The following is a 26,759-nucleotide window of genomic DNA, read 5'->3' as shown; positions in this document are numbered from 1 at the left end:
ATATCTGAACAATCAGTTGTATGGGAGCTATATGTTATAGTGGTCCGATTCTTCCGGTTCCGACAAATGATTAATACATTATAAAAATACGACCACCTACCAAATTTTATCCGGATATCTGGAAAACTGAGAGTCTGGATTGCATACAAACAGACGGACAGACAGACATGGCTAAATCGACTAAGCTCGGCGTTCTGATCATTTAAGTATACATTTTAATGGGTCTATCTCTTTTTATTCTGGTACTTACAAACATCGGACCAAAGTTATAATACCATTTCATGCTCATGAAAGGTATAAAAACATGTGTATATATTTTCCGAACAACCCTAGCTGTAGAGCATTAAAATTCGGACTTAACTCTTTATCGTGATTTTTTCGAACAGTATCGGCCATATCATTAGCACCCCAATTTAAAAGTGATAATGTTTACCACTTATGTTTATTTATTTATGTTTAAGAAATTCCAATTAAAATACAAATTATTATCTAACAAATTTTTGTTTTAATATGGCGCATACATATGTATGCATAATATGGCGTCCATGTATTAAAACACCCCCTTCTAAACTGCAATGGTGAAGTCGTAGGAGGAGTTTTCCCAACGGGTCTGATGTCAGATACTTTCTTTTCTGATCACTTGGCCGTCCAGAGGTAATACGGGTTATCAACCCTCCACAATGACGTTTAGGTAGCCTTAAAGCTTTCGCTGCAATATCCTAAAAGAATAAGAAAGATGGGAAATACCTTTTATACCATCATCCGCCGCTATGCCTGGCAAACCATTTCTAGTTATAAAGCCTTTCTTAATATTCCAAACTACATTTGCATGGACAACGCAAAAATGCTTTTAGGTTGCCGAGAAGTACGCCGAGTATTTGCTTGGGCGCATTCATTAATTTTTCATAATTTCTTAAGTATGTTTTGCTTGTTTTCTGGCAAATGCAAATGCAAAATTAAAATGCATAGCATGTATGCCATACACCGAAAAATGTGAAATGATTGTAATCAATAAATATATTGTAATATGTATTCAAATAATCTTAAAATAATATTAAAATATCAACATTAAAAACCCGCTTGCAAATCTTTTCAGGGGTATTTCGAAAAAAATTTCACAATATTTTCTTAATTTTCTGTTCACTTTGAATGAGCTTGGGCGTGTGCGTGTGCGTGTGCGTGTGCGCGCTACTCCGATCCCACATCTACAGCCAATAGCCAAAGGTACAAACAAAATCATTTCTATTTGGCAGTCATTTGACGCCAGAACAAATGACGATATTCACACACACACACACACACACACGCTCTAATATGCATAATCCGATGTAAATAAAGCAATCACGCCAGGAACCACAACAACAACACATATGGCGCATAATATGCAACAACAAACGCCACAATATTTAAATTTCGTGCCAATTTTGCAATTGGCAATTTATCATGCTGTCGTCTCATATCGAGCGTTGAGCGGCAATGTGAACGCGCGTGATCACAGCTTACATTTCTCGCACTCTAATGTAGCGGCAAGCAGCTAAATGTGTGTGCGCAGGAAAGCATTTTTTTTGTGTTGTTATTGTAGTTGTGGCGACTGTGCCTTACCTGGCCGACGGCGTCGCATCTACGCATACGTATGCCAATAATCAATCGCTTGTGAGAGCGCAGGCCACAACAAAAGATAAACGGCGCGTCAGCAGTGACAGAGTGAATTTAAACGGCTAGGCTGCAACCACAACAACCAAAAAGTTTTTCATATAAAGTCTCTGTTGTTGTACGAGTGCGTTTGTGATAGCCTAAGAAAACTAATGTCACAATCAATAGTAAACGCACATTTTTCAAATTTGACAGTCACATGTGCAGCAGCAACAATAAAACCAATAAGAAACGAGCGAGCGCAGTAGAAGTTGACGCCAGCAGCGACTACGTGTTGCGATTGTTTTTTTAATTTTTGTAAGCTTTTTTTAATTTCTATGCATTTTGCACTCAATTTTTGCACACACGCTCACGCATGGTATGTATGCATGTTGATTAGGGCGAACAAAAAAAGGTTTAAAATGTCATAGCTTGCCGGATTTATTTAAAAGGGCACCTCAAATTTGTAAAAACTGTTAAAACCACAAATAAAAAATTAAAAACTACTAAGTTAAATTCAGCTGTATTTCCATATGGTTTCAGTGAAATATAAACAAATAAGTTAATAGTAAAAACAAATATTTTTAAAGCAAGCTTTCTAAATATGAACGAAATCGAACAATAAATATCTTGACTCCTGCGCCACCTATCGGCAAATTTTTTAGTATCGTTAATCTTTTCCATGTAATTATTATACGTTTTAGTATGAATCAAATTGGACTATAAATACGGGGTTTTCAAATATCTTGACTCCTGCTCCACCTGTCGGATAAATTCATCTTTAGTATTGCATTGTCATCGGGTTCTAAGCCAACTGTAAAGTTTCAACTCTCAAAGTCAGCGGGAAGTTGGTCAAAAATTTATTTCCAGATTTGCACCTAAAAAATATATGTACATACAGAGTAAGTTAAATAAAAGCTTGTAAAAAGGATGGTTACGATTTTAAAAAGTTATTCTGGTTATCACATTTATATTTGTACTCTGTGTTTTAGAACTTCGAGTTTTTACCTGTGGGATAGTCACAACACTAACACTTGAAACAAAAATTTTAAAAACTAATTTTTTTACAACTTGTTTCTAGAATGCTACACTGCTACTAAATAGAAAGCTTTCAAAAGAAAATAGCATAAGTACAAAATTAAAGATATGAAAAAGGAGTTAATCAGTCGCATTTTGGTAGCAGTCATATGAAATGTCGGTTATATTCGACAAGTCTGCGGAAAGGGTTAAAAAATGGTTAAATAAACAATTGGGTACTGTTACTGGAAGTCTCCTAAAAAGAAGCAGAAAAATATTGATTCTCACGAATTCCACTAAATTTTTTGTTTAACAAAATAATATGATATTCTTTCCATTTAGAAAATTCATAGGGTGTCACAGCTTAGCATTTTAAACAACACCCTCCCCCCTCCCTGCCCCGCATGTATTTTTCTTCCACCCTAATGTAGTTAAATGCCATTCCACTTCTTGACGCTACCACTGAGCACATTTGCCGTTGGCGTCGATTAAAAATTCGTCCGCCCGCCCTTCCATGCACTAAAGTGTTCGTTCGCTGCTAAGCGCCGCTTCATGCCACCGCAAATGAGTGTCAAGTTGCACGCACCTTAAATTTTTACTGGCCCTAAATGAGGTAGCTATAACGTTTTGTATGTATGTACATACATATGTATGTACATATGAATGTGTGTTTGAATATTTGCTAGCTCTTTTGGCTTGAAATGTTAGTCGACTCTTGTACGAGTACTTATGCAATTGTCAATGGCGAACGAGAGACACTTTGGTGTAATGGCAAAATAAAAATCAGTCACTACTTTCTCAGCCTACAAGTTTAAAGTGATGCAGTTTTTGCAATGCAAAACGGCAACTATAGGCAACTGAACTTCGTGCTACATATGTAAGATTTCTTAGTAGAGGTTTAATTATTATGTAATTGTTAGGTATTTGGCCCTGTTAACTATTCTAACTGTTCTAACTATTTTACGTAGAACGTTCGTAAATAGTTTAACTTTATTTAGTTCAGTTAAAAATTGTTTCTTCCTGGCTCGGCTTTGCATGCGTGCAGAAGTTTTTTTTTTTTTATTTTTATCCAGCGAAAACCAGAGAGGTTTTCTATCAAGTGCGTATACATATAAAGCTGTAACCGGCAGAGTGAAATTTTTCCTGTGAAAGAAGTATTTGAAACCTCTCTATAGGTTTTATAAGGATGCGCAAATGATAAAACCGTCACTGGTAAATAACAAAATATATAAAAAGCTGAAGAATATTTATAGACTGGCGAGACGCTCCCCTCACCGACTTAAAATTGTCTCAAAGATTTATTGAGATATCGCGCTAGCTATATTTTGGATCTTACTGATATAGGCGCGTGCAGGATAAAGCTATGTGTGCCCATAAATGGTTAAGAGCAGTGATAATCAGAGAGAGCCGTGCGTCCAAGTCTGTGATTAACAAAACTGCGTCTGCGTACGGAACTCTTCAAAGCTCTCTGCAGATTTGATATGGGCTGAAATGGAGAAAAAGCTCCTCTGATGGTTATCACTGGTTCAAAAGCAATCCATGGTAAGCTTTGAAAAGCTTCTGCGTCTTTCCCTAGCCAACGATGATTTAGAGAACTGACAGTCCGAAATAAGCTTTCTATAAGCTCTATAAGGACGCACATACTAAATAAGCTTTCCGAAATAATATATAGAAAACTTAAAAAAATACACAAGCTTTAATAAGATTTTTCCGGTGTCTACATTTCAAAGCTTAAGCTGCCTTTACATGAGGCGATTTTTGACAGGCGATAATCGCATGCAAAAGTTGACTTGCTGTCTACTTTGGAGCAAGCGATTTTTAAATCACTATTTACACGAGCGATTTTTCCAGAGCAATGTTGAATCGCCTGGAAAATCGCCTCATGTAAATCCAGCGTTACTGATGGAGATGTACACAGGATGCGCCCAGCGGTGTTCTTGAGCAGTGATAATCAGAAAGAGCTTTTACTCGCCGTGTATTTATATGCAGTCCCTTGTAAGATTTGAAAGCTCATCCAGCGGTATAAATTTTGGTCGACAACTTTCAATTTAGGAACAATATGAAATATCAACTTTTGTTTAGAAATAGCACGACTGAGAAAGTAATTTTTAATTGTTTTTACACCTTGACTTTGAAAAACATTATGTTTATAAATTAATTAAATTGTTGCTTCAATCCATCTACATACAATAAAATATGAGTTCACTTTCATATGACTTTGACTCTAAAAACGTTCCTTAAATATATATCTACATATTTACATAAATAAATCAACAGATTTTCGTTTAATGCCTCGTCACCTACATTGGCACTTAACCCATAAAGGTCTTTAACAAAAAAAAAAAAAAAGCATTCGCAGCCAGTCTATTATTGTATAACAGCTCATGTTATACCTCCTTAATTGGCGCCAATACAACCAACGAGTGTGTTAAATAGCCAAAATAGCTGCAGGTGGCTTACAGTTAAAGTACAAAATTCGATTATCGGCGAAAAGCTGAAGAGTTTTTTTTTTTTGTTGCCACAATGGCGCTTAGTTATGTATTTCTAAGCGTTAAAAGCTAGCACTTTAATTTACTTAAATAAGCACTTGAGTGGCATACTTTTGCAACGCCTTTTGTTATGTTTACATTTTGCAAAGTGCTGTGAAACGTCCTTGCCCTTGAAATGCGCGGCGAATGAATAGCAACGTTGCAATCAATTGGTTTACGTAATAATCGCATAATGCGTGACCAGAAAGTGTTTGCCAAAAATCGTGGCTTGCGCAAACTTTAATGAACTATTGTTTATTGGTAGCATTTTTTTTGGGTTGTGTGCATGTGCAGTCGACTGCGCTAGTTCCCAGGTTGTTTATGTCGGATCGAAAACTGCATATAACTGCCTGCTTCTTTAAGTATTTCTTAAGTTTAGCTTTTGTAGAAACATAAGCTTCTTACATCTCTCGGAGTTGTAATTTCCTACAAGTTTTTTGGCCAAATTTCCAATAGATCGGGTGCAAAGTTCTGGATCGATGATGGCCTTCATTTATGCATTTTTTGCAGTTAAAAGTGCGCCTCTTTGTTAATTATCTTTTAAATTCTTAAAAAGATTTTAAGTGAAATTTTAACAACTTTGCTCTATACATAAGAATGCTACGCATACTTTTACCTATTCAAGCGAATGATAATTATAAGCATAATTTTCCTGTACTTTTATGAAAAGTGCAATAAAATCCAATCTGCTATTTTTCGTTTTCACCTCTTTTTTCGAAATTAATAATTTTCGAAATAAGATCAAAAGGAAACTTCTTCTTCTTTGTACCTATTCAAGCGTTGCCAACAAGTCCCTATATAAGCTTGGATTTTGAGGAAAAAATGTGTACCTAATAAAGTGAATCGGGTTGTATTATACTATATAAACATTATGTCAATTTCACTAAATTTAGCTTATCCCTAATCGATCGCGCTGCCAGAAGAGGCCTTATTAGGAGACCCCTATTGGAAAACTTCCGTTTATTTTCGAAACCACCATGTACTGATTGCCCAAAAACTGATTTTAACATTACTTAAACCAGTTCAAATGAGTTAAGCCATTTCGGAAATTATAGATTTTAGAACATTAAATCAATACTTCTTAGATGGTGGCATTTTCTCTCCAATCTTTTAAAGTGATGCTTTATTCAACAATTCCGTTAAATTACTCAACTCTGCAAAAATGCGCATGATTACCAAAGCAATTACATTAATTAAACAATCAATCAAAAGCTATCAATCAATGCTTGTCAAACCCTTGAATGATTCACTAAGAAAGCATAAAATGATTTATATAAGGGAAAAAATAGTGGAGCAAGTTCAAACGTTCACAACGATAACTTTTTCTTACTTCAGCCAATGGCAGCACAAATTAGTTACATGCTGATGACAACTGTCACTTGAATAAGCTTGAATCGATAAAAATATCAAACCATAATTCAAAAAATCTAGGAGAGTTCATTAAAGTAAAAGAAGGGGCGGCATTTCAGTGGACAAACTTACATACAGACAGTTTTGCTATGAATAAAAAACAAAAAACAAAAAGGCAAACGATAATAACTTCATAACTCAGTAACATAAAAAATGACGCGCATTTAATAGACGAATCGATCAATCGCTCGTTTGATCGTGGTGCTGGTGACCACCGCATTTATTTCAATAGCAGCAGCAGCAGCCGCTGTCCATTAACCTTTGAACGCGCGCAGTAAATCGCTGCCGATAGATATTGAAAATTAGTGGTATTTTGATTGTTTTCAAGCGCTGTATGTGTATTAGACTGGGTCGGTTCATATGCGAAAAAAAAAAATTATTCCATAATTTGAAATCTTACTTTGGTGATGTTTAAAATCTTTGAGCTAAAAATCGTCGAAATATAGTTTTTCCATAACTCTTTTATTTACAAAAAGTTACTAAAATTTCCAACTTTAAAGCAACTAAAATTGTTAGAATCAATATCGCACCCTGCTACATTCAATTTTACACACCAAAAAATCTCTATACTCACAAAACTAAGGGATAAATACAGTAAAATTGCGTTTTTAGGTTTTCTTCTTACGTCAGGATTTTTTTTAATAACTTTGGTATTTTAAGGATATGATTATTTTTTTTTTTTTTTTATTCAGTACAATGCAGAATAATAATGTGGTTATAAAATAAAATTGAAAGTTCTGTGGAATTAAAATAAGTAATAATTTTTTAATGCATAACAACGAATAAGTATTGAAAATGTCCTTTTGATATTTCATCATTAGACTTCCTTCAAAATTTCCATTAGTTATTTTTGGACAAAATTGATGTCAAAGACTAACATTCTTCAAACTTTATCAGTTTGGGATAAAAAAAAATGAATTCAAATTAAATTTTCGATTCACGCTGCGCACCGATTTAGTTCTGTTATATTCTACAGAATTTTCGCTTTTATTTGGTACCCATATTTTTGTTCTACATTGCATTTAACTGTTTAAACAAACGTTTTGAATTAAACCGTATCGATGAAAGCTCAGAAGAAAACAAAAAACACAGTTTTACTGTATTTGCTCCCTAGTTGCGTGAGTATGTATATTGATTTTTTGTGGGTGTTATAAATGTGTTTGGTTTTTGTCGCACGGTGTTATTTATTATTCTGATCTGAATTCGATTGATATGAAGTGAGAAATGTGAGTGAGCGGTGATTTTTATGACCCCAAAAAAAAAAAAATTTTTTCGTGACCTAGTCTAATGTCCATGTCAATTTTTTCGACGCTATTTTGTCCATCATTTTTTTCATTTTTGCTTTTCATTGAGTAGCGCTCTGTCAATTTCGTCTTTTCATTAAGAAAGCCGCTGAGAAAAAATTAGCCTTCAACGCATTCAAATTGATTTGGCAAAATTTATCTTGTCACAAGCTCGGTAAGAAGTAGCGTAAATATGTGCCGCTGCATATGCTTTTACCAAACCTGCAGCACAAAGTCATTTCCACATACTTATTGTACATACATACATACATATGTATGTAGGCGGCACACAAATCCATACAATCGCACACACATTTTTTTTTCTTCAAATAATTGTCCACACTTCCACATGTGCGCAATTTTTCTGCATTCAATTTAAATGGCATTGCTATGCAGCCTTTCGCATTTTCCAATTGAATTTTCACTTTTCCGCCAAGCACTTGCTTGTTGTTGCCGGTCTTTGCTTGCTAGTGCAGCAGCTTTAACCTCGCTCACCTGACCTTTGCGACCAATACATCTTAAGTGATTCACGCTTCCAGCCAACTCATTGGTGCGCGTTGCTTTGCTGCTTCGCTTCGCTTTCCCACCATAGGCTCTCTGCTGTTTCTTCTGTGCGACTGTACGACTTGTTAAGCATATACATATGTATTTTCAACGGACTTCTTTCATATGACTACTCGCACAACGATTTGGCCAAGCTTTTGACTTTGGCGTCACTTATTTCATTTTATCCAATGACAATTGTTGCACTTACAGATGTACGCTTGCGTGCGTTGCTGCTTTTGGTCATAAATGCAAATGCAATGCGGCAATTAATCAAAGCACTTTTAGGCAATTGCCAAGCGGTCAACGAGCAAATAAAAAGGAAATGATAGGTAGACAAGTCTAATATGCGACATAGACCAACAAATGCACGTTTGAGTTTTTACAATGTAGCGACCATAAATAGGCAGTTTTGATGGTGCTTTTTATTCTGCTTCTTCTTCTTCTTGTGCTGCATACGAGCGACCCATATGGGGCATACATACATATGTGTGTACTTAGCTATATTGTGCCGCTTTTGCGAGGCTTTTTGTTGTAAAACCTTAGCTGCTCGAATGAATGCTTAAATCTGCCAAATCCGCTGCTGTCGCTCTGTCATCGCAATTGCAGGTAATTTTTTCGTTATATAAATACCTATACGTATGTACACTTATTTGCATTGCTGCTCTCGTATGCATAGAGTATACTATAATCTACAGTGGTTTTATTCTGAAATTATTGCGGAGTTACCACCAGACTTTTTCCTTAAGCTCTATCGTTGAAAATGATTTTGGCTGAAGGTTCGAGAATCTTCGTTTTTTACTCTTTTAATTTTTTAGGAAATTTGCGATTTTTTCGGAACTGTTCACAAATTTTTTAAAATTTTTCTGGGTAATTCGTGTTTATTCTTCGGGCGCTCTTGCGAAATTTGGTGATTTTTTGGAATTATTGGGTTTGCTTTGGATTTTTTCAAGATTTTTCGGTTGATCTTAAATGTGCTTTTTATGCATACAGAAAAATATGAACAATTTTAAAACATTTTTTTTTGTCGTTCCCCACATACTGTGCTTTGCGTTGAAAGCACCACCAAAAACACTTTGTGCATTACAGTCTCGCACACACTTAACAGCCACAGCTTATGAAGCTTTTGTGAAATAATCGATTTGTGGACACCGAAAGAATTCGACGAAAAATTGCATCAATAAATGGAAGAAAAAGTGTTAAGAAATCCGTGGGGGCTTTGACAGCGCAAATATTGTGACTAAGCAAAAATAATGAAGTCATTGGTGAGGGGCACCAGCATCTCAGCACCGCAAAAGCAAACAATAGCTAGCAACAACTGCAAAAGCATACAAGCAAACAGGAAGCAGCGCATTTTCTTTAGCTTCCTTTTTAGTTCCCTTTTTCAGTTTGCGCAATTTCTATGCGTTCGAATGTTCAAAAGTGGAGTTGTACAATGGCCATATCGTGCCGGCTGTGCTATCGTCATTATGGTTTCAAATTACTCGCACGAGCAAATAGCAATAATAAAAATATCTAGTTATGTGTTGCGCGTACTTATGGCGTGAGAGTTGAAAACATCTCCTTTATTTGCACTTTGGCAGCGTCAATTTTGGCTGTCCATTCATGGCTGGCTAACAACCAACGCGCCGCTGTCCATCCATTGCGAGGTATTTAGTATGACCTCCAACTGCGTGCCGTGACGTTTCTGCTGCCGCAGGCAAGCTCCTTTGTAGGCCTTGCAGGCTGCTTTAAGCGCGTACTAACTGGCTGGCTGCCAGTTTGTTTGTTGCGTGTTGCTTTTTTTTTGTTTTCTTCTTTGTCTTTTTTAGTGAATCATCAGAGTCAGTCTGTCAGCTCGTCAGTAGAATAGCTGTCACTCAGCTCAGCTGCGCGTGCATTTATTTGTTTGTTCACCCACCAACTATCCAGCCATTAATCCAAGCAGATGTCTAGCAGTCCACGCGTATACTCAGCGTCGGTCTCAGCCGCGGCCAACCAATCATTCATCCAAATGGCTTCAGCCTCGCATCCAAAATAAGCATTCATCGGAATACTCAGCTATTCAAATATGTAGTCATCCATTTGTTGCATTCAACCGCCTGCCGCTTCCTGCCTTTAATTCACCCATTGCTTGCTTCCTGCAGCAGCCTGCTTAGTCGTGCGCTCATTCACGCTGACCACATCCATTCTATGCGCTATTTGTCAGATTTGCAACAAGTCATGCTTTATGTGTCTTGCAGCGCCCAGCGTGACGTACCGTCTTCAGCTGCTTTGTTGATTTTATGCGCGTCTTTGTGTTGTTGTTTCTTTTTTTTTTTAAATTTCTGCTTCTTCCTTTTTTCGCTAATTCCTTACAACTAACTGTCTGCTTTTAACGCCACGATGAGACGCACAGATTTGTTGATTTTCAGGGTTTTGACAAGCGCAGCGCTGAATGCCGCCGCGTCGCGCGCCTTGGCCATTTATTTTTTATTGTAATTTCTTTGTGTGAGAAAAATCAAATTAGCATTTATGACCTGTGAGAAAATTGAATTTCTCAGCTTTATAACCGCCATTCAACTTTAAATTGATTTCTGTGTGGCAAACAATGAGTTTTTATTTTTTTGGAATCTAAATTTTTTCCCCTCGAAAATTTATTACGTCTATTGGTTTGCAATAAATTCAGAAATTTCCATCCGCACAGCGTTTAATCACAATGCGCAATTGTATAAGCATTCAATAAAGCCCCTTGGTGGCGTCATCGATCGGCTTGCGGTCGTTCGGATTACGTATACGCCCCAGCAGCCCACTAGCGGCTGAACTTGAGGTAATCGAATAAGCTGCGCATTTCTTCATTATTAGCGCAATTGCAACTTTTTTCTTTTGTTTCAGGCTTTTTCTTGTTGTTGTTGTTGTCTACATTTAAATTGCAATTTGTCTAGGCCTTAGTTGGCGCGGCGCGCTAAAGCGAAAAGCAACGAAGAAATAAATTAAATTTATTTGTATGAAGATGTCAAAATGGACTCCCATGAGCAGCAAAGCGCAACAACAATAGATGCTAAGCGCATGCGCCACACAACACAACGCAACACCTACACTGAGTGGTTAACAATAAGCTGCATGGCGGCTTATAAAACAAAGAAAATTGCAGAAAAGGCAGCAACACAAGCTTGTAGCTAAAACAACATACATACATGGTAAGTGGAGGAAGGAGTAGCGGATAAGGAAAAAGAAGAAGAAGAAAACAAAACATTTGCGCGCGCGCCTTGCTGCAATTGTTTTGCTGAACGTTTTGTCGTAAGGCGCTAGCGGTTATTTGGCTTCTTCTGCTGTCGCTTCTTTTCATCACCACAACCAGCGCGCCTCGCGCTGCAGCAGCAATTTGTGCCATATTTTTACTTACTTTTTTCTCATAAGCTTTTTTCCTCATCTGCCGCACTTCTTTCCACTGAAGTAGAGCGCTTTGGCGTTTACGACGCCATCTCCATCCGCATCATCAGCGCAGTGGGAGATTTTTGTCTTAAACGCGCCGCCTTCACTCCACTACACTTCGATTCTTATTGCCATACTCTTTGTTGGTTACAATCTACTATTTAGCTGACCGGTTAACCAACCGCCTTCGATTCTGTTATTCTACGCCTTGCTGCTGCTGTTCTTGTTGTTGCAGCACAGCCTTGTTGGTGTGTACGCGATGCCTTGTAACAGTTGGCGCTTTTTGATGCCCAGCGGCGTTAAGGAACACACATTGTTCTTTTAACTACTTTTATTATATTTTATTATAGGTATGTATGCATGTGTGTGTGTGTGTGTGATTGTATTGTGGTAGGTCGCAGCGACCTACTGCTGTGCTGAGAGGTTAACAAAAATAATTCAGTTGTACTTTGCACGCTTGACTTGTAAGTTAAGGCGCCTGGAGGAGGAGTATATCAAAGTATTGCATACTTACTTATAGATATTTGCAGGTACAGTGTGGTGTAAAATGTTGTTAATAGCTTAGGGGCTGTCGATATGGATACTCTTAAGGCAGTCAAAAATATTTGCAAAGGATTTTATTCTCACCATTCTCGGTTTTATTATAAGGTAGTCATTTCGAATGCGAGACTATCGTTGTTATTTTTTTCAGTATTTCATTGTCTTATTTGTGCCCCATACTGTATGCAATTTTATTGATGAACTCATTATCTGCACTCAATTGCAATCGGCAGCTAAACAATGCGAATTGGCGATGGAAAATATTTAGCGAACTACATTTTGTTGCTTGTTGCAACTGTTTCTAACCATATAAACGCAATTTTTGTGGCTAATTTGTTAGTTAAGTGCGCTGTGACAGTCATTTATTTTCATTAATAGCAATTTGTGTGGCATGCGGCTACGCCATAATTATTACAGCGAATGTTTTTGTGTGACAAAGCAAGCAATTAGTTGAATTTACGTAAAATTATACACTAACTGCCAATGGCAAGTAGATTATGAAAAAAATAAACACACCAATTGAACGTTTCTAGAAACTTATCCATAAATCAATTTAAAGGTCAGTTATTTATGTATATATTGAAAAACTTATTATAAGCACCACTGAAAAAAATAAATTCGAATAACAACTATTATGTGCATTTTTTTTTTGTATTTATTTAGCTTTAATTTCAGCAGCATTTAGCTTTCATGCCAGCAATCAGCCAAGCAAGTGGCTGCTTAAAGTAAACATTAGTAATGCTAAATGTATATATAAATGAAAATACCCATGTAATTGTCATACCATTTCTATGAACCACACTTCAAAATATTTCCAAGCGATTTTGCAAACTAAGCGTTTAGGCACTCAGAAGCGGATGTGGCTGGCCTGAGCTACTGATTGGATAAATTATTTTTTAATTGTGCCCTTATTAAATTCTTCCTCCCTAATATACGGTGAGCGAAGGCTGACGCACGAGTCTCTTCGGAATTATTTGGATTTTCTATTTATTTATATATAAACATTTTTTTTTTTTGATTGCCGGATATAGGTGTCAGAGAAAATTGTAAAAAGGCGGTCCTTGTTTCGGTCAAAAATTTTTTTTTTTAAATGAACCTGCAAAAGTTCTTTAAAGTCAGGGATGTACGGCGAACTTTTTTTTTGTTTTCTTGTTTGTTAGTTTGCTAAGGTATATAGTATAGGAAAACTAATGTATGCTAGAATCTGTACCGGAAGTATCCGTTTACCTCACTTTGCCACAGTATGGTCACACCGGGTCCGATGGGCTTCAGACACAAATATGCCTTGGAAACAACAAATGACCCAACAAAGCTTCACAATACACTTTGTCAAACCGATTCGACAAAATAGGAAATATCTCGAACCCAGATGACTCTTAGACCAAATCATTGCAGTAGTCCTGGTAAATCCTGATGGAAGCACACTTTTAGATTATACACTCAATAGAGATAGTACATCGCGAGCTTACTGCAAGAGTAAAGTACATAAAATTAATACTGTAACAAAAAAAAAAAAAAAAATCTGTTTAATAAGTTTTGCAAGCAGGCGATTGATTACCAGATGCAGCGCATGACAGCGGAGTCTGGTGAATTTAGATTTTTCGCTATGCGACATTTTTTAAAGAGCGACGCCACTGTATTGCTTTACCCCTATTCGGTTCCACTATCCATCAGACTTACAGGATTTACTAAGAAGTCCTTCGGGTACACATATTGGGGGAATTATCACAGTCGAAATAGAGTCGGTTATAAAGTTAGTTGCTGCTATCTTTCTAAGTTAGAAATTCTAACTAAATCCTGAAGTAAGAGACTAACCAGTTACACTGAACAACTGATTCTGAGAGATTATGCGCTTTATGCGGAGTATAAGTATACCCTTGTTTTACATGCGCTGCTTGTCTATGCCCTGCACTGCAATGTAAGCATAACCAGCGCTTAAAGCGGTAAACAGTGATCTAAATGAAGTGGTCAGCATCATAAAATAAATCAGAAAATAAGTACTGCAATAACTTAGTGTTCAATTTTAAATTTTAATACGCTTTCTCTCTATTTCACAATCTCCGCTTTGTTGTGTCTTATTTCAAATAATTATTCATTAAATATTTGATTTATATTGCTTTTCTATTTATTATTATTTGTTTGCAAAAACAGTTGCTCATTTAATTAGTCTCAGTTAATGCTGTGTAAGCGATTTCAATTTACGTTTTGTGTCAGCAATTTTGAATAATTATCAGTAAGTCACGTACGAGGCACAAGCGCTCGAATAAACACAACTAGATATACTCATACATATGTATGTGTGTATATCGTTTAATTGCACATTTCAAAATATCAGTATCAGACTGACTTAAAGTGCATATACAGATGTATAGGTATGTATATATATTAAGCTGACCAACCGTCCTCCCTTGAGGAGGATTGTCCTCCTTAAAAATTGAAGGACACAATCCTCTTGTCCTCTTTCTGAAGAAAAATATCTTCCTTGACCTCCTTTTCAAGTTTTATAGCAGTGATGAGATTTAAAAAAAAACTCGTTCAGAATATCATAATTTCCTAATCGTACACAATCATTGTATTTAGAAGGCGTTTACATTGCTCAACTTTTAGTTAAATGATTTAAACCTTTGATTCGATCAATCGCCTTTGAAAGTTGAACAGTGTAAACGTCTTTTACCCAACCGAATTTCCGCCAGTAAAAAAAGATGTCATGTGAAAACAAAGACGATGACACGGGTAGTGTTTAATGCCCAACATAGTGGTAAAAGATTTTTCATTTAATGCCTAGTGAATTCTCAATGTTAGCCCTATTTAAGAAAACTGTTTGATTTTATCGAAATTTTGTTTGTTTTTCGCATTTGCTTAACACAAATGAGAACAGCTTTTACGTTTTACTTTAAAACTTACCACTATTTTAAGAAGTGTAATGGAGCCAGTGCTGCCAACTACTTATTTTCGAGTAAAAAATCCAGACTTTTATAAAAACCCGCTGGAAAATAATTAAATTCCACCAAGCAAAAGCTGAAAAATAAATAGGTTTATATTTATTAATATAATTTTGATCCAATTCTTTTGAAACACTAGTCGAAATCAAAATTCATAATTGAATAATGCAGCTGCGATCGAAGTTCATCAGAAATGCAAAATAAGAACAAAAGTTAATACACTTAACTATATATAAGTAAAATAACGTTGATTTTTGGCATATTTTACGGTGTCACTCATTTTCTTCCATACAAAGTATGTTCGACATTTTTTTTTGTGTGGAAGAAAATGTACACCACTGTCAACAAAAAAAAAAAATTGCCAAAAATCAACGGTATATGTTTCTGTTTTATAATTATGCAAAGCGGTTTACTATTAACTTGTTTGACTTGTGGTTAGAGCAACTTTGAATTTGTTTTTGCTTTTTTTACACAATGTTAACCTATTCATTATTTATGTGTTAAAATAAATATAAAACACACTTTTGTTTTTTACATGTGGAGAATTTTTCTTCTTGGTATGCTAAAAAATTCTGGTCACCTTAGTATTTATATATATATATAGATCTTTTTTTTTTTTGCAGAAGCCTGTATACATTTTACTTAAAGAGCGACTTCGAACAATAAAAATATTTAGTTTACCGTCCTTTTTTTTGTTATCTATGCATGTACATATGTACATATGTATGTATGTAAATATGTTTGCAAACAATTTTTTATTGTTTTTAATATATCTGAAATGCTATTTTCGAAAAGAAAACAAATTTTTAAGCACATCTTCTAAAAAACATAAAAGCTAAAGAATTTATATTGGCATAAATCAGTATCGTAACTTGTATCCATTTGACCATTACTTATTCTGATCAGGTTTTGTGCTAACACTGTGCCAAGACAACTTAATGGCGTCTAGACGGAAAAATGCTAAGTATAACGGAAGAGGGCGCCAGGTTTCAATAAAGAAAGATATATTGTATATACGTACTTAAATGAATAATTATACATACATATATGTATGTATATGTATGTTATCGAAGATTTACATAAATAAAATCATATCTTTATTCATATGTATGTATGTAGTCGTGTATATTTTGCATCAACTTAAAAAAAAATTGCATATACCTGCTCGTTAACACAGACTATAAATATCATATGCGAAATATTGTTTGAAAATCTGGACATATAAGTGTCCCGAATTTTTACTTTTGGCAAGTGGGGCAGCTGCTCTCTCCTAGACTCAAAAAATTTGACGTTTTACTCTTTTTATTTATTGGCGCTGTAACCGCCTAAGCAATTTTGGTCGAGTCCAAAAGAGCACGCCAGTTGTATCTCTTCTGTGCCAACTCGCGGTTTTTGATGCCGATGATACCGATGATGTCGATGTCATCGGCATAAACCAGTAAATGCACGCTCTTGTAGTAAATTGTTGCGGGGCGGTTCAGTTTGGCAGCGCTTATTATCTTCTCCAACATCAGATTAAAGAAGTCACATGAAAGTGAGTCGCCGTTTGGTGGCGAACGGCTCGGAGAGGTCTTTCCCAATTCTGACGGAGCTGGTGGTATTGCTCAACGTCATTTTACCGAGAAGCCGTATCAGTTTGGCGTCGATGCTAAATTCAGACATAGCGGCGTATAGGCAACTGCTTTTAGTGCCGTCGAGAGCGGCTTTAAAGTCGACAAATAGGTGGTGAGTGTCGATCCTTTTCTCGCGGGTCTTTTCCAAGATTTGGCGTATTGTGAATACCTGGTCTATGGTGGATTTGCCAGGTCTAAAGCCACACTGATAAGGCCCAATCAGTTCATTGACGGTGGGCTTCAGTCTTTCACACAATACGCTCGATAAGACCTCGTTACCTATGCTTAGAAGGCTGATCCCGCGGTAGTTGGGGCGAATGGCGGGGTCGCCTTTCTTGCGGATTGGGCAGAGGACACTTAAGTTCCAGTCGTCGGGCATGCGTTCATCAGACCATATTCTGCATAAGAATTGATGCATGCACGTTATCAACTCCTCGACACCATACTTGAATAGCTCAGCTGACAGGCTGTCAGATCCAGCAGCTTTGTTGTTTTTCAGCCGCGTTATTGCTATTCGTACCTCGTCATGGTCAGGTGAAGGAATATCGACTCCGTCATCATCGACTGGGGGCTCGGGTTCTGCTTCTCCACAACTTTCCATGCTGCTACCATTCAGTAGCGTGGAAAAGTGTTCCCTCCATTATTTAAGTACGTTCGGAACATCGGTAACTAGGTCACCATTGTTGTTCTTACAGGAGAACGCACTGGTCTTGAAACCTTCCGTAAGTCGCCTAACTCTTTGGTAAAATTTTCGGTATTCTTCCTGTCGGCTAGCATTTCAAGCTCTTGGCACTCACATATTTTGGCCTCTCTCTTCTTATTGCGGCAAATACGTCTCGCTTCCTTCTTCAGATCCCTATAGCGATCCCACATAGCGCGCGTTGCGCCCGATCGCTGCGTGGCCCTGTAGGCGTCATCTATTTTCTCGGCAGCTTCCTGACACACCTCATCGTACCAGTTGTTATTTCGGTCTCGCTGAAATCCGACTACTTCTTCGGCGACGGTACTTAATGAGCGGGAAATGTGGTTACACTGCTCGCATATGTCGGTTTGTTGAAGAGTGCTCTCTGAGAGCAGGTGTGAGAGTCGAGTAGCGAAAGCGCTGGCTGTCTGTTGTGATAGCAGCTTTTCGACGTTAAGCTTTCCTTGCATATTTGGGCGCACATTTTTTGCTGCACAGAGGCGGGTGCGTATCTTGGCTGCAACAAGATAGTGGTCCGAGTCGATGTTTGGGCCTCGGAGTGTGCGTACGTCTAAAACACTGGAAGCGTGCCTTCCGTCTATCACAACATGATCGATTTGGTTTCTCGTTTTTCGATCCGGAGACAGCCACGTAGCTTGATTAATCTTTTTATGCTTGAACCTAGTACTGTACACTACCATGTTTCGGTACCCGGCGAAATCGATCAGCCTGAATCCGTTGTCGGACGTTTCTCGTGGAGGTTGACTTTTCCGACGGTTGTTCTAAAGATGCCTTTCTTTCTCACCCTGGCATTGAAGTCGCCAAGCACGATTTTGATATCGCGGCGGGGGCAGCGGGGGGATACCATATAAAAAAAAATGAATTAAAATTTTTGGTTCACAAAGACAAACAGATAAAATATAGAAAAATTGTTTTTTTTTTAAATTTTATCCTTGAGAATCCTTGGAAATTTTCAATATGTTCTTTTGTGAAAAATTTATGATTTTAGTACAAAATCATTATTATAATTAATCAAATTTCGCCCTTTGTTTCCCATTTGTTCGTGTGAACCAGACAAAAATATGTTTTTTTTTATTCTATAGATCTTTTCTTCATTCTCTATGGCACCCATACTGTTATTCTACACTGTACCCATTTTTTTAATAAATTTTTAATTAATCGTACCTTTGATATTTCAAAGTCCTTTAAAACAGAAATCCGGATGTCAGAGGAAAGAACTAAATACGTAGTTTTACTACTATATTTGGCCACATGTTTCGTGAGGTTTTGGTTTGGTAATAATGGTAAGCCATATGCGACAGTTTTCCAAGTTTGGCGAAAGTGGGATTTAACATAAATTGAACCGTAAACCCAGAAACACAATTTTAATTGTCATTGTATTCACCGAACTGAGCAAGTGACCTGTCACTTGGGCAAAAGAGCTTTGACAACATTCGTTGGTTTGAGCAAATCAGCTCGTTTGTCCGCGTGCCAGGTCACTTGCTCAATTTGGTGAATACCCCTAACATTAATTAAAAATCGTTAACTACAAATTTAAATCAGTAAAAAATTCAATTAGCACAGCAGTTTAATAATAAAAAACAGGGCAATAAAAGTGTAAATTGTGGATGTAAAAATATTGCAACAACAATGCAAATTACTCGGGCAATAGGCAATGAAAAAAGAGCGACACAAAGAAAAAATACACCTACCGTCACTTGCAATCAAAATATATTCGAGTTAAGTTTTTTGTGCTTTCCCATTTTCGTATCCCCCAAAACGCGTCTTGTTGCCGGCACTTCCGCCACTTTAGCCCCCAGCAAAGGCGCAAAGTCGTCTAACGCGCTTAGACGCGCGCGCGCAAGCAAACGAAACAAGTTAGCGGGGAAGAAAAAGCGAAATCTTCTTTCATTGCAAATTAATTTTCCTGCTGGCCAAAACGAATTAATCACTTAAATGCGGCTGCCGCCTGCTGTCGCTTTCGTTGCTGCTGCTGTCATTTGCGCTGAAAGTGGCCAGGTCGATAGATTTTGTTGCCAGCGATCTGCAACGGCTGCAGCTCCAACACACTTACCCAGTTGCTTTGGCTGGCACTTGCCACTGGTGGCATGCTGGTGTTGCTACTACCACCGACATCTGCTACCTGTTGCCACAATGCCCTCAAGGCATTAAATAGCAAAGTTGTGTAGTGTGGCGCGGAGCGGCGTGGTGCGACGCCTTGCAACGCGGCAAACATATGCAAGCGCGCCAATTGACCAAGTGAAGAGACTGCTAATTTGTTGTTGCTGCACTTGCCATTCGTTTTTTTTTTTGCGTTTTTTGCAATTGCCTGTCTGTGCGCTGCAAGATTTTGCTAAGATTTTCGTTATTTTTTTTTGCCAACAGTCTGCAGCTAGCGCACGATCTACGCCGCCTTTGATTTCTGTGATTTCATCGATTTCATTCATTTATTGTGTGCCTTTGCTACGGCTGTCTTTTCGATTGCTGTTTTTTTTTTGCTTTCAGGTCCTTGTTGTTATTACTTTTGTAACATTCGCAATTAAATGCAATCGATCGCTTGCGTGCTGCCATACTAACACAGCTAATCAAGCATTGGCGGTGCCACCGCGCTGACCTGCGCAAGTGCGCTGCACTTTTTTTTTATTGATTATTTGTTGCATTGTTGTTATGTTCTATTTGTGTTTGTAGCGCATTTATCTGCTACCACACTTCCTTTGCCGATTTTTGTTAAGATTTTTGATTTTCGCTCAAACGCGCTAGATGTTGCTTGGGCAATGTGGCTGCCGCGCGGCTTGGCAAATCGATCTCTATAGGTGGCTAAACAATATTTTGAATTTTATTTTTCTTCACTTATTTATCGCTGTCACTGATGTCTGTGTCTGCTCTCTTGATTTCCTGCTGCAACTTTCATTAATTGCAACTCGCCCAACCAACTATTTCAATTTCGCTTTTCGCCAACAATGGTTAAAACAGCGAAAGCAACAGCAACAAATGGAAAGTGTTGCGAATGCGCGCGAAAGCGAAAATTGAACGACAGTAGCAAAAGCAGCGAGTAACAAGCTAACAAATTCCTTGAAATTTTTAAATGGCAATTGTAAATGAAGTAGGAAAAATAAAAAAACAATAAAAAAAATATGGTAATTTCGCGCGCCACTGACAAAGCCAATTATAGCCGTCGCTCTCGTACACTTGCAACAAGTTCGGAATTGTTGATAAATGTGCATTTATGGGTAAAATGGAAACTAAAGCACAGAAGTATGTTGCATTAAGCTGATTCTAAGCAAGTGCACTTGCTTTGTCATGCGTTTATTCCTATTTGTTTGAAATTTCTATGCATAGGCGGCAAATTTAGTGTTGCCGGAAACATACCGCGGTGCAATATGTTCGCATAAGCTGTGCGCGTTGAGGTGCACGTCTAGAATAGACGCTGATATTTATTGCAGTAGAAGCTACAAAGGCGTAGTAGCTGAACCTACAAAACGAAATTACTCCGCAAAAGAATTTGCTCGATAGGTGGCGCAGTGTCGAAGACCCGTATTTATGGCCCGATTCGGTTCATCAAAGGGATACCAGCTAATTAGGAGTTTATAAGGAAATATTGTTATCTCTCCATTTTCTTTTACCTTATCGCTTTAGCGCAATAGCAAGACTACCTTCAGGATCTTATCGCTGGTACACCGTTTTACGGCTAACCATATTAAAATAATTCAGTATTCAAAAATGGCAACGAAGAGGTATCATAGGAGGGCTAAATTTTTTTCACGCACAATGCACGCAACTTGGTGTATTGAGATATTAATAATCAATATTCCCATCAGCGAATTTAGCCGATTTCTGTAACAATTTTTTCGGAAGTAATTCAGTAGTTATGCTTAGCGATAACAATCAAAAAAGCAAGTAATCAAGAAACCCCCACCCGCTAGTAAGACCCTTTTCATACACGATTCGTCTTGTGTGTTTAAAATGATTCTGCTTCGATAAGATTTTCCACAAGAAAAATGACTTATGGTGGGATAATAGATAACTAATGCATAGCTTCAAATTGCGCTGCACAGTGTCGCGAGCTGGACCAAATAGAAAAAAGTTTATGTTGCAAAAAATAAAAATAAAAATTTACAATACAGCAGACACCAACACTTGGACAAATCTTAAATATCTTTGCAAAATATTGATGTTTACTTAGGATCTGGAGTCTTCAGATAGCAAACTTTAAAGCCAATGTTACTTATTACAAAAATATACCGATGTTACTTAGATTGAAAATGTCATACATATTTTAGGTGTTTTTCACCTATTTCAACAAATGGTAACTTTCCTGAAAGGTTAAACAATTTATACAGCTCTTCTTGTTTTGCTTCTCTACTTTATGCATTTCAAAAATTCCACAATAAAAAATAAAACCTTAAAGAAAATATACCAAAATAAGCGAACTTAAAGTGTCGAAGGTAAGAAAAAGTTTTCTTGTAAATGTTTGCAGAATTTTAAATAAAAATAAAAATTTACGAAATTTTCGATACTTAGTTTGTGGCGTACACTACAAATAAGAAAACAGTTTCCCCTAATATTTGTGGAAAACAAACTAAGCAAAGAATCGACTACTAAAAAGCTTAAAAAAATTTTGCATATCAAAACTACATTTTGGAGGGTTGCCAGCTGTTAACAAAAATCAAATTCAAACTGAACTAAATGAATTAGGTAATTGAAATACGTACATATATATCATAAGGTGAGTGTCTGCGTTAGAAGTTTAAGCAGATTTTAGTTTAACGAAATATTGTGAAGAGGGTTGCCACCTGTTTAAAAAGATAAATTCGAATTCCTTAATAAGTTAAATAAATTACTACAATGTGGATATCAATGAACACGGTTTGGAAAAGGCTTCATTTCTAAATTACATATATGAGAGTTGCCACCTGTTGAAAAGTCAAACTCAAAAGTAGACGAAAGGAGGGTAATGTGATACACTTGTTTATTTCCTAAACTATTTGCTATGCGGGAGAACCTTTTACACAAAAAGTTGTAAAATTATAAATAGGAAAAGAAAACAAGTGGTCAGCTTTAACGACTGTATTATTAAATTGTAAATATAAAAAACAAAAAAAAAGAGAAACACAAATGGAAAGGACGGCTGATGTGGTATACTTCCTATATTCATTGTTCGTGTTTAAAGATTGTAGATCATTTTATTTGCAACTAAATGGTTTCGAAATTACATTGTGAAAGTTTTTTGGAATGTTGAACTTTTTCTCTCTTTTTATATTACAAAAAAAGTCACTTTATTCAATGAAATATTTAAGATAGCTCGGCGTTTTGGTAATTTCAAAATTTCAACTATGCTATATTTTTACTTTATTGCTATACGCGACATTACCCACCTGTTTTCTGAAGTGTCACTTTTGAACTTTTCTCAGATTAAAAACTTCGCATTCACATTTTCGAAGTTATGATCAGAAAATAAATAGATATACCATTTTGCCCGACGTACCTTTATATTCAAACTTTTATGGTAGGCGAGGCACTGCGTCCATTTTTTTCACCGACTTCATTAAATTTCGATTGTGTGCTACAAAATAACGAGTTTTCTCGAGTTTCATGTTTCTGTTATGATTATTTTAAGAGCTATTGAAAACTCTTAAGTGGGCGTGACAACCCGCCCACTTCTCGTAGTTAGGAAAAATATTACCTACAGATCATATATGGGTATTTCCATACGTAAGTTTCAATGAGTTACAGCAAGGAAAAACATTTGTGTTTTTTTTTTATTTCTTTGGACCGTTGTGTAGCACTTAACTAGCTCTATACTTAGCGCCGGTTACGAAATGTCTGGTTAACACGTATCTCTGGTTAAACATTGTTATCGACGTTTTTACCAAGTTGTGCCATTATATTATAAGAATTTGGCAGTCAATTTATTTTGAAATGAAATTCCGACATACGGTATTCAGTTTGTTTTCGAGACTAACTTGAGTAAGCTTATCTGTTATACTTTAACTATTTATTTAGTTGTGGGCTGTTGCTGGCTTGTTTTACTGATCAACAAATCTAAGAATATCTGCAACTATTCCTTAATTTATTTTTTATCAAAATTGCATTATACCACATATTTTCATTAATTTTCTCTCTCTCTCTCTTTGTCCTTTCAGAGCTGCTTATCGGCAACCCTGCGCTTTCGAACCCTCCATGGCCATTTGCTGACATGTCCAGGGCTCGTGAGTTGGCCTTAGTTGAGAAATGGACTGATGCTGCTGCCTCAACTGCCACCAACTCCTTCCCACCCCTCGCCTCGCCCACCTCTCCGAAGGCCACAAAATTCTGTTGTTGCCCGAATCGTCGACGTTACAACTTGAAGCATCCCAAAGCGAAATCCACCCTGGACGCGCGTAACATTTTCCTAGGTAATGATTTTTCATACATCGATGATGTGGAACAACGGGATAGCTGCAACCGCAACAACAACAAAAGTAGTAAACGTAGCAATAGTAGTGAACGGAGCAGCAGCGCACGCAACGGTAGCAACAATTATTGCACAAATAGCATAGCGGCGATAGCCAGCACTAAGGGATTTAAAAGTAGTAATAGTAAGCGTGAAAGGGATGGTAAGTGGCAGCGATTGCAACAACAAGAACAAGAACACATCACCACCAACTATGCCGACGATTACGATGATATCTGCGATGTTGTCGACAATGCCGGAAATTGTGAAGTGCACCTAATGAATGCACAGCAACAATTGGTAGTGCTGCAGCAACGACAAAAACAACAACAACAACAACCACAAACACAATTGGAATCGAGATTAGAGTTGCCCATGCAATGCCTCAAAGCAGATCAACAGCAACAATGGCGGCATGACAAAAGCTGTCATAACAACAGCAACTGCAGCAGCAGCAAAACTAACAATAACAATAACAAAAATTGCAACAGCAAGAACAATAGCTTTGACAGCAACATCTGGGATAGAAAAAGCCACACAAACGCCAGTGGTAACGGTCAGAGTGGCAACAACGAGCTGATTGAATGCGATTGTCAGCCAGAAGTGGCGGACATAAAAAACGTTGCAACAGCAACAACAACAGTTGCTAGCAACAATTGTGCGGGTGGTGCAAGTAAAAGTGATAAAAATGCTGTTGATGAAGGCGATTTAACGGCGCTGAAACTGCAGCTGCAACTGCAGCAACAAAACCATTTAGCTAGTAACGGGCTAGGCAACGACAAAAGCAACAACAACAACAACAACATTAACAACCACAATAACAGCGATCAACAAACAATCCAAAGACTTAGCGTAAGTGAATTTAAGCATAGCAATAATAATCGTAAGGAAACCCAACAACAACAACAACAACAACAACAACACTTGCACAGTAATTTTTGCAAAAACAAAAGCAACAATCATAAAGTGAGTAGTGAGCCACAAGAGTTCGTCGTTAATTGCCAGCTTGACTCATCTACAACGACAGCAGCGCCAACGAAGACCGCGCCCGATTCGAATCGAACGAATACACAGCATAAATATAGCCAAAACAAAAACAAAAGCCACAAACGCGAAAACGACAGCCACGGCGACGACGACGACGACGACGACGGCGACGACGAAAGCGCCAACAAAATTGATTTGCAGAATAAAATGACAATAACCACAACGAATGCGGCGAGTCGTAAGCATTCGCGTGTCGAGTGTGGGTTGACAGTTACAGCAACCCCAACAACAGCAACAGTGACAACAACGACATCTACGACAACAAACGGCGAAGCAATCAACGCTTCGACAACGACCGCCTCAGCGGAAATTGCGCCCAACAGCGCGAGAACAACGACTAGCATGGCTGGCCATACTACAACCGGCGCGTCCGCCAGTGCGCCAATGAGTAGGTCGGCAACCGCATCGACAGTTCCATCAGCGGTGCAATTGCGGAACACTGCCGCATCACCAACACCAACACCAACACCAACGTCGTCGCGCCCAACAACGCCTTCCCTAACAACTGTGATCAAAACAACAATGGTGAAGCGTACCCCTTCGACGGAGTCATCGAAATCACCATCGCCGGCGACCACACCAACTACGCCAACGAAAAGCATTGTCACAGCGACGGTGACAGCTCGAGCATATAATAACGTTGGTGCGAAGGCGGCGTGTGCAGAGGACAGCGTTGTGCAGGAAACTCAGGCAATGTCGACGCTGCCACGGACATCCGTTAAGCAGCGTATTGCGGCTTTTGCTGCTGGAAATGGTAAGTTTTGAGCTACATTTGAAAAGTAAACATACGTAAGAATTAGGAGCTTATTTGCTTGTACATACACATATCCTTAGAGGTAGTTAAAAATGTGGTTAAGATAAAAAATGGTATGCATCTCAACTGTACTCTCTCACGGCAGGAGTAACTTGTTGATTTAACTTTATTGCTGGTAATGTGAAATTTGATGGATGCGTTTGATTTACCATGAATCCTGCGAAAGGTCTGCAATGTGTGGAGCATGTAGGCTTTACTAGATCATTCTCTTTGCGCGTCGCGTTATCAAAAAAATTTCGGGTGTACCAAAATTATGGGGTTGCGTTTTCGAAACGAAGCTTATTTTATAATTTTAAAACCTAAAGGGAAGCTAGGATAGGGCAATAGCTATTAAGTTCGACCAAAAGTTGGTCCTTTATGTTACTTAGAAAGGGAGGTCGCCGTCTCAAACCACAGTCATTATGGGCTTTTTACTGTGTTTTAAAATTTTTATAGTCGATTTATTTTGGAACGAATTTCCGTCATCCCTTGTCAACTTTGGTTTGGAGGCTAACCAGTTTCGGTGTTGTGCCATCTTCAGTGTAGTTTTTCTAGCTCGTTGGTCTGCAATTTCCTTGAGTGAGGCGGAAAAATTAAAGCCAAAGTAGGTGGTTGGGGATCTTTCGAAAGCCAGAGATGTCCTAGTATGCTTTTGGAACTAGGTTTGTTACATCCCATGTATTCTTCATCTGTATCAGTTCCAACGTGAACACATGAAATGGTCTGAGAGCACGTCTGGTAAGTACCCCAACTAGAATTTTGCAATCCCGCCTTGAAAGAATATAGCATGAACCACGGTGCTTACATTCCTACAAGAACTGCGCTCCGCTGAACTTTTACACGGATGTAAGCTTGACGGAAGAGTCGGAGGAGAGGTCTTTCCTATAGAGCTATCCATCAAGC

At 37.7% G+C, this 26,759-nt stretch overlaps 1 protein-coding gene across 7 annotated transcripts in view; it reads left to right on the top strand.

The window, feature by feature from the left end:
- LOC118737427 (rho GTPase-activating protein 7) overlaps positions 1–26,759 on the top strand; it is a 396,184-nt gene that overhangs the window by 223,001 nt on the left and 146,424 nt on the right. For all 7 annotated transcript variants that reach the window (XM_036467902.1, XM_036467901.1, XM_036467907.1 and 4 more), the window contains one exon: positions 23,727–25,817. In XM_036467902.1, coding sequence (XP_036323795.1) covers positions 23,780–25,817 — 2,038 coding nt within the window. In that variant the 5' untranslated portion in view covers positions 23,727–23,779. The remainder of the gene's footprint in view (positions 1–23,726; positions 25,818–26,759) is intronic.

The sequence above is a fragment of the Rhagoletis pomonella genome, unplaced genomic scaffold (genome assembly GCF_013731165.1).
Source record: "Rhagoletis pomonella isolate Grant_MI unplaced genomic scaffold, Rhpom_1.0 Rhpom_scaffold_00004, whole genome shotgun sequence".
Taxonomy (NCBI): Eukaryota; Metazoa; Arthropoda; class Insecta; order Diptera; family Tephritidae; genus Rhagoletis; species Rhagoletis pomonella.
This window is presented reverse-complemented; position numbering and strand designations above follow the sequence as displayed.